Source organism: Bos mutus, chromosome 4 (assembly GCF_027580195.1).
Source record: "Bos mutus isolate GX-2022 chromosome 4, NWIPB_WYAK_1.1, whole genome shotgun sequence".
Lineage (NCBI taxonomy): Eukaryota > Metazoa > Chordata > Mammalia > Artiodactyla > Bovidae > Bos > Bos mutus.
Genome location: NC_091620.1, coordinates 89,044,608 through 89,058,118, shown reverse-complemented (window position 1 = coordinate 89,058,118; position 13,511 = coordinate 89,044,608). Strand labels below are relative to the sequence as shown.

The 13,511-nt window shown below is 36.8% G+C and overlaps 1 protein-coding gene across 1 annotated transcript in view; it reads left to right on the top strand.

The window, feature by feature from the left end:
* The window catches only part of ABCB5 (ATP binding cassette subfamily B member 5), a 115,186-nt gene that overhangs the window by 90,982 nt on the left and 10,693 nt on the right, over window positions 1-13,511 (top strand). Inside the window, exons 21-23 of the mRNA XM_005901241.2 lie at window positions 1,017-1,117; window positions 1,960-2,100; window positions 10,681-10,837. Coding sequence (XP_005901303.2) covers window positions 1,017-1,117; window positions 1,960-2,100; window positions 10,681-10,837 — 399 coding nt within the window. The remainder of the gene's footprint in view (window positions 1-1,016; window positions 1,118-1,959; window positions 2,101-10,680; window positions 10,838-13,511) is intronic.

The window sequence follows — 13,511 nt, the reverse complement described above, 5'->3', positions numbered from 1 at the left end:
ATCCAGGTGTCCTGACCATGGTCCAGATATCCAATTCTCTCCCATAACCCAAGTCCCCTTCAAATAACCTTGAGTGTCTACCTAGGTCTTCATCTGTTCCACAGTCCACTCTGCCAGTCTGGAAACAGACTGTGAAAGCAGGAAATTTCTCTTTCAGATCAACATGTGTTCTCATGTCCAAATTATTCTAAGCCAAAAGTCTCCTCCATTTTCGATACCTCTTCTTTTTGAAAACTATGTAACTATGAAGAAGCATTAATACAATTAAACTAAATATCATTTTTAAGGGATATCTCTGGCAATCCAGTAGTTAAAAACCCATGCTTCATTGCAGGGAGCACAGCTTCAATCCCTGGTTGGAGAACCAAGATCCTATGTGTTGTGTGGTGCAGCAAATAATTGAATAAATAAATATCCTTTTAAGGTTAAAGAAATCAAAATTTAAAATAGCCATAAAATATCTTATACAGAATTGAAAAGCCACACTCTATGTTACTTTATGGCAGTGTTCCTAAGTTGCAAACAGGTTGCTGTTTGCATTTCTGTGCTAGAATGAAATAATTATTTATTTGATTCTCTCTGCTGTCTTTTTCTTGAATTAGCTCATAATTCATAAGACAGCTCCTTTGCATAGTTACATATGGATATAATGTTGACTAATATTTGATCCCTCTGCTTATGGAACTAGTTTAAATAGAAATTCAATGAAGACTTGAAGGCTAAATTTAGATCAGTGGACTAAATCTTTTCCAAAGGAATTTTCCTTGAGTGTATTATCCTGATATATTACTTTCTTATCTTATTTTGTCCATGGGATTGCAAAAAGAGTCAGACACAACTTAGCAACTAAACAACAACAATCTTATTTTGGGGAAAGGAAAAAAGAAGCTAAGAAAACTCATCAGAAAAACTTATTGACTTGATGTACTTAACATGTCTTCGATGTGACTGTAATTCACAATCAGAAGTTTAACCACTACTAATTTTATTTCTCTTTTATTATCTTGTTTTATAAGATAGCAACTGAAGCTGTGGAGAATATACGTACTATAATGTCATTAACAAGAGAAAAAGCCTTTGAGCAAATGTATGAGGAGACGCTTCAGACTCAGCACAGGTGATTGTAGATTCATACTGACTGTATTAACTATAGTTTGTTCCTATAAAGGCAGTACTCCCGGGTGACTGCAGTGGTTTGCCTGCCAATTCATTTGCTCTGGAATCATTCCTAATAATGGCATATCAGACTTTCTCACATAAGTCCACCAAGAGGAGACTAGAAAGAGGAGTTGAGAGTAAGCACATTTAGAACATATGTTTTAGGTCCTCTCACATTGCCATGAACTATAACTGGGTGAGCATTTTATTATTTCCATGAAACAAGGTTGAGGAAATAATAATATCTAAGAAAGAAAATAATATTGCTTAGCCCTTTATATTGAATCTCTAAAATAGTTCACATTTTAAAACAAATATATACGTATCAAATGTGATCACTTCTTTTAATTTTAAACTAGCCCTCCTTACTTTATCAGAAAGACAGCTTTGTATTCTTTCACACTCATGCTTCTTTGGTTAGTAATGCCCTTTAATTTCCACCATTTGTTCTCTTAGTGCAAGATTAGGATAGAAAATATTTTTAAACCAACTCTCTTTAACTCTTTCATTAGGTCTGCTTTAACAGACCTTGCCCATTCATTTGAAAATACATGGAGTCAGTTTTGTTACATCGAACTATAGAGACATAGAGCTATAGGGAAAATCATTATTTTTTTGTTGTTTTCTCTGTAATAATTATTAGTAGTTAAAAAGGTGAATTCTTTTTTTAATTCTTAGAAAAAATTCTCTAAAATTCTAAATAATAATCCATCTTGTTTTCTATATTCATTACTCTACATTTATTTAAAAGACCTTGCTATACCTCATGCCCCATTATCTGGTAAATTTTGTGCATTTCAGAAATACCTTGAAGAAAGCACAGATCATTGGAATCTGTTATGCATTCAGCCATGCCTTCGTATATTTTGCCTATGCAGTGGGATTTCGATTTGGAACTTACTTAATTCAAGCAGGACGAATGACCCCAGAGGGCATGTTCATGTAAGTCATGCAAATATAAACTCTGTAAATGGGTTATGTACTTAAAGTAACCAGAAAGATATCTAGTTTAGAGTGCATTATCATTTAAATAATATATATGTGTAAAAGATACTGGGAAATTTAAAAATAATTGTTATTTAATAAGTACAGTCACGTCAGTAAAATACTAATATAACACAGGACTTCCTGGTGGCTCAAACAGTAAAGCGTCTGCCTACAATGTGGGAGACCTGGGTTCGACCCCTGGGTCAGGAAGAGCTCCTGGAGAAGGAAATGGCAACCCACTCCAGTACTCTTGCCTGGAAAATCCCATGGACGGAGGAGCCTGGTAGGCTAAAGTCCATGGGGTCGCAAACAGTCAGACACGACTGAGCAACTTCAATGTCAACACAGGTGTGTGTGTGTGTGTTGTTGCTCCAGTCGTGTCTGACTCTCTACGATCCTATGGACTGTAGCCCGCCAGGTTTCTCTGTCCATGGGGTTCTCCAGGCAAGAATACTGGAGTGGTTGCCATTTCCTTGTCCAACACAGGTACTCTGAATTAAACTCTCAAATGAATCACTTACTACTTCAGTTTACTAGATGTGGGAATGTAAGGTAAAATATGTCTTCTTGTTATCCATTATCTCTCCAGGTAGAGATGGCTTTAACAAGTATGATTGTAAATCAGCGAGGTGAGTTCCTTGCTAAGCAAACACTCCAGAAGAAACACATGTAAATGAGTATTTCTCCTCAGAAAAGTCACACTGAGAATCGATCTTGGCATCCCAATGAGGCTGCCTCTTCCCAAAGCATTTGTTGGTGCTTCTATTTGAAACTCTGTTCACATAGATATGAATTTCTTTACTTCATACAAATACCTAAATTCAACTTCTGAAATTAGAAAAATTAATTTTGAGTATTAATTCTGAGCTTCTTAAGTCTCCCTAAAATGTCAGAATGTTATTAATCTATATCATAGATGTCATTGCTAAACATTTAGAGCTGCCCTGAGATTTGTTTAGATAAAAACTAAGCAAACAATCTTCTTAGTTAAAGAATGATACAACCTCAAAATCACACCATCACTCTCATGCCTGCAAATGACATCAGGCAGGATATTTCTTGAATGGGGCCTCTCAAGACTGCCAACCATTCTGTTTCATATGATAATCACAGTAACAACAAACTTGATTGAGTCCTTATTCAGTATTAAGGATTTGTAATACATGATTTGCTTAATCTTCTCAACTACCCTGTGAAATGTTATGATTCCCATTTTACAGGTGGGGAAAATTAAGACTCAAGGAGGTTACCTAACTTGGCCAAAGTCACTTAATCAGTAAGTGGCAGAGCACAGATTCAAGTTCATGATGCAAGATGCTAGGGGCTTTGCTTAGTAGACATTTATTATTATTAATCATTAGTTATTATTATTACTAACTCTGTGACAAATTTGCATAGAATATTTCTATAAAATTATTATTTTTAAATTCTTATGTAGTTTTCTGAACATTTAAATATCTAGAGTCGGGCTAATGATTACCATAAATGAAACAAGTAACTTGCTTATGTTATTTTATGGCCCTAAAAAGTAGGAGAATCAAAAGGCCCCCGTACAAAAACTCCTCCTCCTGCTGGCCTACCACATTTCCTGAATTTCTTTTTTATTAAACTCATTAAAAAGGATAATTTCTGGAGACATAAACTTTTTAGCTGTCAGAATATATGTTAAGACTATTAACATGAGAGCATTGATTAATGAACAGCATCACATTGGTATTTCCCAGGGCCCTGAGGGAAGGAAGAAACAAGGAGCTATCTGAACTAGGAGCACTAGTATCATTTTTGATTTGTTTCATTCAACCAGACTACAAACAGACTAAGGATACTGATACTTTTATAGTGTGGACATAGGAGATGGGCTCTGAAAAATATGGGAATGGGACTGTGCAAAATGTGAACAGATAAGATTTGTCTTCAATAGCAAAATCTTCAGCTTTCTTGGAAATCCAAAGTGGTCTCTGACAACCATGATCATGTCATGAGTGTCCCTTTATCAACACTAAATTATACCTAGCTTGAAGGATGCTGCACTTTCCAGAGTAGGACAGCTTTCTACCTCATCAGCTAAGTGAATGGAAAATTTTACAAAGTTAACCACTTTCTACTAGAACCCTCTTTAGGTAAAAAGAACTTTGTGGTGTTTTCTAAATCAGTGATTTCCTGATTCATTAATCGAGAAACTGGTTAAAAATGAAGATATTTGGAGCTCACCCCACAGATCTAATCCAGAGATATGTAGATTTGGTGTAGGGCCAGGAACCTACATTTTACAAACATCCAGATTATTCTGAGGCACAGAATCTGAAGATCACTCTTTAAGAAATATGAGTATAGGGACTGAATCCCAGGCTGCTCTCCATAGCTCCTTAAAACCTTAGAGTTTTCTTTTGATCATTTCAGAAAATTTTCCTAGAATTATCTAAAAATTGGGAAATTCATATTTTAATTTACTGTATAAAATAAAAATGTTTTATTCACTCTGTAAAATGTGAATGTATTTTCATGATGTATGGCCACCAGGATGAGGAAGCTGTCTCTCTTTCAGAAATGACAGTGTGCCTTTAGAAGGCTTCCCTGGTGGCTCAGATGGCAAAGAATCTGCCTGCAATGCAGGAGACCCAGGTTTGATCCCTGGGTTGGGAAGATCTCCTGGAGAAGGGATGGCTACCCACTCCAGTATTCTGGCCTGGAGAGTTCCATGGACAGAGCCTGGCAGGCTATAGTCCATGGGTCACAAAGAGTCAAACGTGACTGAGCGACTTTCACTTCACTTATAAAAGGAGATACACAAAGACAGTCTTATCAGCAGAATTCCTTGATGTGCTCATAGTATTAATCAGCCAAGCTCCTATCAACCTTAGTTTTTTCTTCTTAAAAAAAGGGGGTCATATAGATCTCTTATGGTAGAAGCTGTCTCTATTATTGTAAAAGTTTCTCTGAAATGAGCATTTTTTAAAAGGTTTTAAACATTTTCACTCTGTTGCCTTGCAGCCGATGCATAAGCATTTAGAAAAATTTCTTGCTTAGGTTTTCATTACACATATGTGTAGTAAAACTCTCCACTTCTGCCACTGTTAGTCCTTGTAACACTTTGGGTTTACTCTAATATAAACGTACAGACTTTGAGAAATACAACATGTTTATTCTGTCTGAATTTTAGTGTCTTTAGGTTAGTTTCTAGCTGACCTGTCTTGTGCAATATAGTCCAGAAACCTTAGTGTCCAGCAGAGGTTTCTGTAGCTCTTCATACTCCGACTTCAGAACTTGCCTCTCTCTCTGTTTCTTCCTTCTATGTTATGCATATTAGCAGGAAGCTAAGCAGAGCAGATGGGTAAGAAAGAATCAAGGCATGACACCTTCAGAATAGTTAAAATAAAAGCCACAGCTTTGAAAACTGCCTGACAAGCAGAGCCAAGCAGCATATGTGTTGCAGCCTAGTCCTCCAAAAATCAAAAATACAGTTCATGACAGGAAATCATATGGGACTTTAAATATTCAATCCCAGGTAGCTCAGTGATAAATTGCCTGCCACTCAGGAGACACAGGTTTGATCCCTGGGTCGGAAAGATTCACTGGAGGAGGAAATGGCAACCCACTCCAGTTTTCTTGCCTGGAAAATCTCATGGACAGAGAAGCCTGGTGGGCAACAGCCCGTGGGGTCACAAAGAGTCAGACACAACTTAGCAACTGAGCACAAGCCCAGAAAGCAAGCTAGATCCTCACTATTATCTTTGCTCTGGTAAGCCAGGCAGCCATGGAACTGAGTTAACATTATATTGATAGTTAGGAAAACAATCTTGATTAGCCAAAACAAGGAAAACAGGAAAGTCTTCTTTCAGTGTTTACTGCCAAGACAGCTGCCCAATTTCTCCCCAGAGATTATCCAGAAGAGAGGAGGACAAGATAAGGAGACCAGATAGAGGGATCAAGCAGTGAAGGGATCTAAAGGAGACAAATCAAGGGAGATTTGATATCTAAGGTTGTCTGAAGATTCTAAAATGGGAAACAAGTGGTAACAAACCCCAACATGCAGGACATAGTTCAGGTCAGCTTTCCACGGAAAGGAGCACTGTAGAAGGGAAAATACAGTAAACAAGGAAGTTCAAGTTCCAGGCCTAAAGTTTTCATAGCTATGTGATTCTGGGCAAATTGCTTATTTCTCTGAGTTAAGAGTCTCCTGATTTATTAAAAATGGATAAATTTTCCTACCTTACTCCTAAGTGATCAAATGGTATCATATATATGAAAATATTCTATAAAACCTAAGGAAACAAATAAATATAAGTTGTATATTTTCTTTCTCCCTTCTGCTGAGAAAGGGATTTAGGGTAAAAAGAAAAGGATCTTTGTATTGTTACCTAGATACAGGGAGAAAGAGTATGAGTATAGGAATAATTGTAATGGCCACCTGTGTGAGGAAAAATACTTTATCTTCCAATTCAAAAACAGAAACTTACTGGGTAGGGACTTCAGAAGTTGTGGTTTGACCTGCTGCACTAATCTACATCCATAGAAATGTGTGAGCTTATTTTCCAGCAGGAAGTGTCCCATTAACTTTCAGTTCTGTGAGAGGAATAACAACAACTTAAACATTCACTGAGCACTATACTAAACACTTTACATTATTAACATATTCAATTCTCACAACAATCCTGTAAGATGCAGATAGACTTGTTATCTCCGATTGTCATGCAGAAGCAGAACCACAAAGAACATGCTGAGGGTCGCAGAGCTAGTACAGAAAGGACGGAGTTTGGATGTAGTCCCAGTGGTCTGGCTGCAGAGTCAGTCTCAGAACCCCCTAGTATACTTCCTCTTGAAGTAAGTCGCCAAGGTATACACACTGGATATGGGAGCAGGGTTAAGGGGAGATATACAGACATGAACTAGTTACTATGCTAGATATTTCTATTTGGAGCAATTGTATTAAAATCAGGTTTGTTCATTTCTATGCTTTTTTTATTCTTGTTCCTAGCCAAAAGATCTTTTAAAAATTTGAATTCTACTTCAGCAGCAATGATGGGCAAGGAGATTTCTCCATTGCTTGGAAATGCTTGAAAGGATCATTGTAGCGAGGCTGCAGTGACAATGACCCCATGCACCCATGAAGAATCCATATAACTAGAAAAGAAGCTCAGCACGTGAAAACCCTCTCCAGATCTCTCTCTGTTCAATATTCTCTTTCCTCAACTCTAGCCATCCCAGAGATTTTTGCTATAAAATCAGTAAAGCAGTATAAATTCAGAGTAAATCCATGTAAGGATAAGCTGTAGATAAAGATTTCTTCTTCCATGGACAACTTAAATTTAAGAAAGTTATGGAAGTTAAATTTTAGGTTTTTGAATTCTTACATTACATATTTGTGGCTCAAGAATTTTTTCTGCATGCAAATCATTTCTGAACTGTGCAATGTTTCTTGTAATCTTATTTAGGCATGAAGAGGCTGTATAAGTATTTATCATTGATTAATACTTTGATGAATGTGTTATTGGTGACTTTAAAACTATAGCAAATTGCTGCTGCTGCTGCTGCTAAGTTGCTTCAGTCGTGTCTGACCCTGTGTGACCCCATAGACGGCAGCCCACCAGGCTCCCCCGTCCCTGGGATTCTCCAGGCAAGAACACTGGAGTGGGTTGCCATTTCCTTCTCCAATGCATGAAAGTGAAAAGTGAAAGTGAAGTCACTCAGTCGTGTCCGACCCTCAGCGACCTCATGGACTGCAGCCTTCCAAGCTCCTCCATCCATGGGATTTTCCAGGCAAGAGTACTGGAGTGGGGTGCCATTGCCTTCTCCACTACAGCAAATTACTCTTTATATATCTTAAATGGGCAAAATTCCCATGACCAATATTGGCATGGGAAGTCAGCCTGAACATTTCCTGGAGTAAGCTCTTGGTTCAGAGGCCTCCAGGAGCTGGGACCAATTTGAAGAGACTTAACACTCTCATAGGGCTCAGGTGGCTCAGGCGGTAAAGCATCTGCCTGAAATGCGGGAGACCTGGGTTCGATCCCTGGGTCGGGAAGTTTGCTGGAGAAGGAAATGGCAACCCACTCCAATATTCTTGCCTAGAAAATTCCATGGATTGAGGATCCTGGTGGGCTACAGTCCATGGGGTCGCAAAGAGTCGGACACGACTGAGCGACTTCACTTCACTAACACTCTCATGGAGTTAGAGCACTGGTTATTGTGCAATAAATACTTAAGTGGAAGTGAACTGCACTTTAGTTCATTCTATCTAATTGGGCCAGATGAGGTTAGGACAGATTCCGTAGCTTTGGTCTCTTTATACAGCACCCACTGGGAGAAAAGTATAAGGGAGAATAATGTCCCTGACTAAACCCCTAGACTTTATTTTTGGGGGCTCCAAAATCACTGCAGATGGTGACTGCAGCCATGAAATTAAACGACGCTTGCTCCTTGAAAGAAAAGTTATGATCAACCTAGACAGCATATTAAAGAGCAGAGACATTACTTTGCCAACAAAGGTCAGTCTAGTCAAAGCTATGGTTTTTCCAGTAGTCGTGTATGGATATGAGAGTTGGGCTATAAAAAAAGCTGAGCACCGAAGAATTGATGCTTTTGAACTGTGGTGTTGGAGAAGACTCTTGAGCATCCCTTGGACTGCAAGGAGATCCAACCAGTCCATCCTAAAGGAAATCATCCCTGGATATTCATTGGAAGGACTGATGCTGAAGCTGAAACTTCAATACTTTGGCCGCCTGATGCGAAGAACTGACTCATTGGAAAAGACCCTGATGCTGGGAAAGATTGAAGGCAGGAGGAGAAGGGGACGACAGAGGATGAGATGGTTGCATGGCATCACCAGCTCAACAGACATGAGTTTGAGTAAACTCCTGGAGTTGGTGATGGACAGGGAGGCCTGGCGTGCTGCAGTCCATGAGGTTGCAAAGAGTCACACGACTGAGCGACTGAACTGAACTGAACTGAAACCCCTAGACAGTCCCATCACCACAAAGTTAGTTTCCTCAATCTAATCCTCATCAACATCAATCCCCGTTCCATTTAGCCTCCCTTCAACATAAACACAATAAAGACAGCACAGAGCTTTCAGTTGGTGCTCTCCTTCTTACTAAAACTTTTCTTCTTAATCTATTTTGCATCTTTGTTTTCCCTTCTCCCCTTCTCAGTAAATTCATCTTATGGGAGACCTAACAAAGACATTAGCCTCGGTACACTTACGTCAAATAATTAAATTGACTTTTAATTATGCAAATTTTAGGACAGTAAGATATTTTGGCACATTTCAGATACTAAGGTATGTTCTTAGTTGTTCTGAGAAGCCTACTCTCATGTGTTACCTAAATTCAGTACACACTTCTGATATTTATAGCTGAGTATTAAGTATTTTGAATGGCATTTTAAGCTCTAAATTTCGGTAAATATTAGTACTAAAAATGCCTTGACATCACAGAGCTAGTAACTATAAAATTTTAGCATCACACATTCCAGTAAACCAGTTGTTTATATATCTTATATGGTGTTTGACCTTTATAAAGAAAACAAGGTTCAAGATTTGAAGTCTATGTTGCTGAAGAGATTGCATCAAAAACACCCCTTGATAGGTCCCATCGCTAGAGAAATTCATGAGGGGACCAGTGTGTTTGTGTTTACCTTGCTGCGATCCAGCACAGCAAACAAGCAGCTGGGTTCTATGTGTCCTTTTATTGCCTAATGTTTAAATACTGCCAGTGAAACTTAAATAATTGTTAGCTGAATTACACCTTTAGCTCTGTCACTGAGATGCAGTATTTTTCATTCCAATAATGTGTTTTCATGACTAAAATGAAAAATGAGAGGAAAAATATTTAACCATGGCCACATGATATGCCACATTTCTGTGACTATTATCCTGTGTGCTATCATCTGCATACTTACCATTTTAGAATTAATATGTTTTAAAACTGAGATCATAATCTGTAGCAGACCAAAGATCACAGCACTTCTTCCAGTCCGGCTAAGCTGTACTTTACTCATATATTGTTTTTAGGATCTTAACAAAGCACAGTCTCCATGCTTTGCTCTCTTTAAATCTTGTAGCACTTCAGGCAGATAACCAATCATCTGGCATCAGTTATCTGTTCTAACTACATTATATGCAAAAAAAGGGGGAAAAAAAAACATTCATATCTACTGTGTAAATTCCGACCTCATGACTGGGGAGTCCATTCTTCCCTTGTTAGTTGAATTCTCTGTCAAATCTCCAAGCAAATGATCCTTATATCAAAGAAGCTAAGAAGTTTTATATTCACTAGTTAGAGCCTTTGACCTGTCTTTCTAATTGGAAGAGAAATTTTTAAGATTACCTGAGCTCCAAAGTTATTTTGTTGTATAGGAAAGGGATAATCAATATGTGGTAGAAAATTACAAAAGAGCTGTATCATTGTTGGGCCTTGAGCATTAATGGCTCTATCTGGTTCAAAAGATTATATTCCAGTGCTTGATTTTTCCTTCACTTTTGGAGCTCTTATTTGAAAATATACCTAACTGAGATTCAAATGTTTTATCTTTTGATAGAGTTTTTACTGCAATTGCATATGGAGCTATGGCCATTGGAGAAACACTTGTTTTGGCACCTGAATATTCGAGAGCCAAATCTGGGGCTGCGCATCTGTTTGCTTTGTTGGAAAAGAAACCAACTATAGACAGCTATAGTCAAGAAGGGAAAAAAACAGTAAGCACAACTATGATTTTAAATGTCCACTTATTATTAATTCTTCATATGCATGCTCTCTAATTAGACTTAAATTAAGGCATTATTCAATAACTGCAAATGAGTGCTGTAATAATTAAAAGCTTGTATAAATAACTGTTATGGTTACAAAAGGAGAAAGGGGATCTTTTCTTAATCAAATTTTCACCTCTCCTACTAAAATGTACAGATTTTATATTAAAAAATATGTGCTTCTGGTTTATTTGCCTGATGCCATGAGAATGTTCTTGAACACAGGATTGATTTATACATTTGATTTTATTTAGACTGCAAAAGTTTTAATATTGGATAAAGCTTTGCATTAAGATTTATTCATTTTTTTCTCTGATAACATATGCAAAGTAAATAGTATCCTGCTACTTCAGACGCCATTTTTCATGGAAAATATATGTGTAAACAGAAGATAGGAAATGGGAACTATATTAAATTATTAATATTAAAACACATGTACACATTTAGTCACAAACTCTAAAAGATACATACATTAAATATATATTCAGTTTTTCTAGACATTTTAAATTTAAAAGAATAACTATTAGGTATACACTTAAAAGGAAATTTTCATTTAAATGTATTTCCCTCTAGAATTTTAACAGTAGATTTATATGTATGATAGCTTAAAATAGTACATTATCACTCAAACTTCATAATTATTAAAAGAAATGAGAGTTAAAAATAAAAAGATCATAACATTCTCAAAATAGAATGCTTTAAGATACATGAGTGTCACAATAAAATTTCATACTTGTCTTTTGAAAAGTAATATAGGAAAATTTTTAAATCTTAGGATTTAGATATTTAGTAATATTACTAGTCATTTCTTTCTAAATGTTACAATAGAGGGATTGAGCATCTCACTGATAAATATTCCCATAGAACTGTATCAAAGGGATAGATTGTGGAAATGTTTCTTATAAAGACTATAAAATTAAGTTATTTAATCTCTACTGTATTTAATAGACACTTACTTCTATCACTCCCTATGCTTTATTTTTTATTTTAATTTTTATTCATTTATTTTGGCTGTGCTGGGTCTTTGTTGCTGTGCTGCCTTTTCTCTAGTTGTGGTGGGCAGGGGCTTCTCTCTAGCTGTGGTACGCAGGCTTCTCCTGTGGTGGCTTCTCTTACTGAAGAGCACAGGCTCCAGGTTGAGCAGGCTTCAGTAGCTGCAGTTCCCGGGCTCTAGAGCATAGGCTCAATAGTTGTGGCACACAGGCTCAGTTGTTCTGTGGCATATGGGATCTTCCCAGATCAGGGATCTAGTCTGTCTCCTGCACTGGCAGGTGGATTCTTTACTACTGAGCCACCAGGGAAGCCCATTCTCTATGCTTTAAAAAAATAAAGTCTGATAAAAACAAAACTGGCAAACAACGATTATTACTGAGGTTGGGAGATAGGCATATATGCAAACAGTCCATTACATGTTATTCTCTCTACTTTTATAGATGTTTGAAATTTTTCCATTACAAAATATCTAAAATAGTAAAATTTTAAATGTATTAAAGTCTGGAAGTCTAGAATATCTTTCTATACCTTTCCAAAAGGCATCAGAGCATACAGAAATAATTGTACTCTCTAAGGTTTTTTTAAAATTTTTTTTTCACAAATAATATTCATGTGCTGTAATGGGCAAAACAGAAAGCATTGAAAAAGCTAAAAATAAGCTGCTGTTAAACTTAATATTTTGGCACATATCGTTTCAGGATTTTTTTTTCCTAATTCTACAATACTTAACCACAAGTTAACATTTCTTTCCTTTGACAACAGAATAATTTGTCAAATATTTTTTGATACTCCTCCCCTCTACCTATCTCTGCCTCCTACCTATATACTGGGCTCAGAATATGCTGAGCATGATTATTAAACCTCACTAGTTAAAATGCATTTGATTGAGGGCAAACATGGAATTCAAAAGAACCTAAAATCTTAAGAACGAAATATATAAAGAGAAAGTTAATCATCATTTAGTGATTGTTCTGGAAAGTCTTTTATAAACATCATACTTATGATATACATAAGTATTGGTTTACAAATTATCAACCACTAAAGAGATTGAAGCATAAAGAGAAAAATAAATTTATAGGCAAATGTCACTGCCAAAAGATCAATTAACACAGATAAATCTGAATTTAAAATAGAGATGTATATAAACTGTAAATCATGGTCCAACTTATAAAAACAACATTTATACATAGTTTATGAGGGCTCCAGCTATTCTGAGTTAAGCAATAATACCTATAAAGCACAAATAATATCTGTAAAACACAAACTAATTTTTTTAAAAGATGTATTTATTTAGAGCAGGTGGTCAAACAGCTCTTCTGCAGATCAGACTGTGACTGGGTACTGAAGCCAAAGAAAACCAGTGTTTTTAGGAAGTCTGAGAGCTAAGACCACAACAACTACAGATATAAAAATCTCAAGCAAAATGACAGAAAGTACTGATGCTGAAGCTGAAACTTTGGCCACCTGATGTGAAGGGTCAACTCGCTGGAAAAGACCCTGATGCTGGAAAAGTTTGAGGGCAAGAGAAGAAGGGGGCGACAGAGGATGAAATGGTTGGATGGCATCACCAACTCAGTGGACATAAGTTTGAAAGATATAATGAAGGACAGGGAGGCCTGGCATGCTGCAG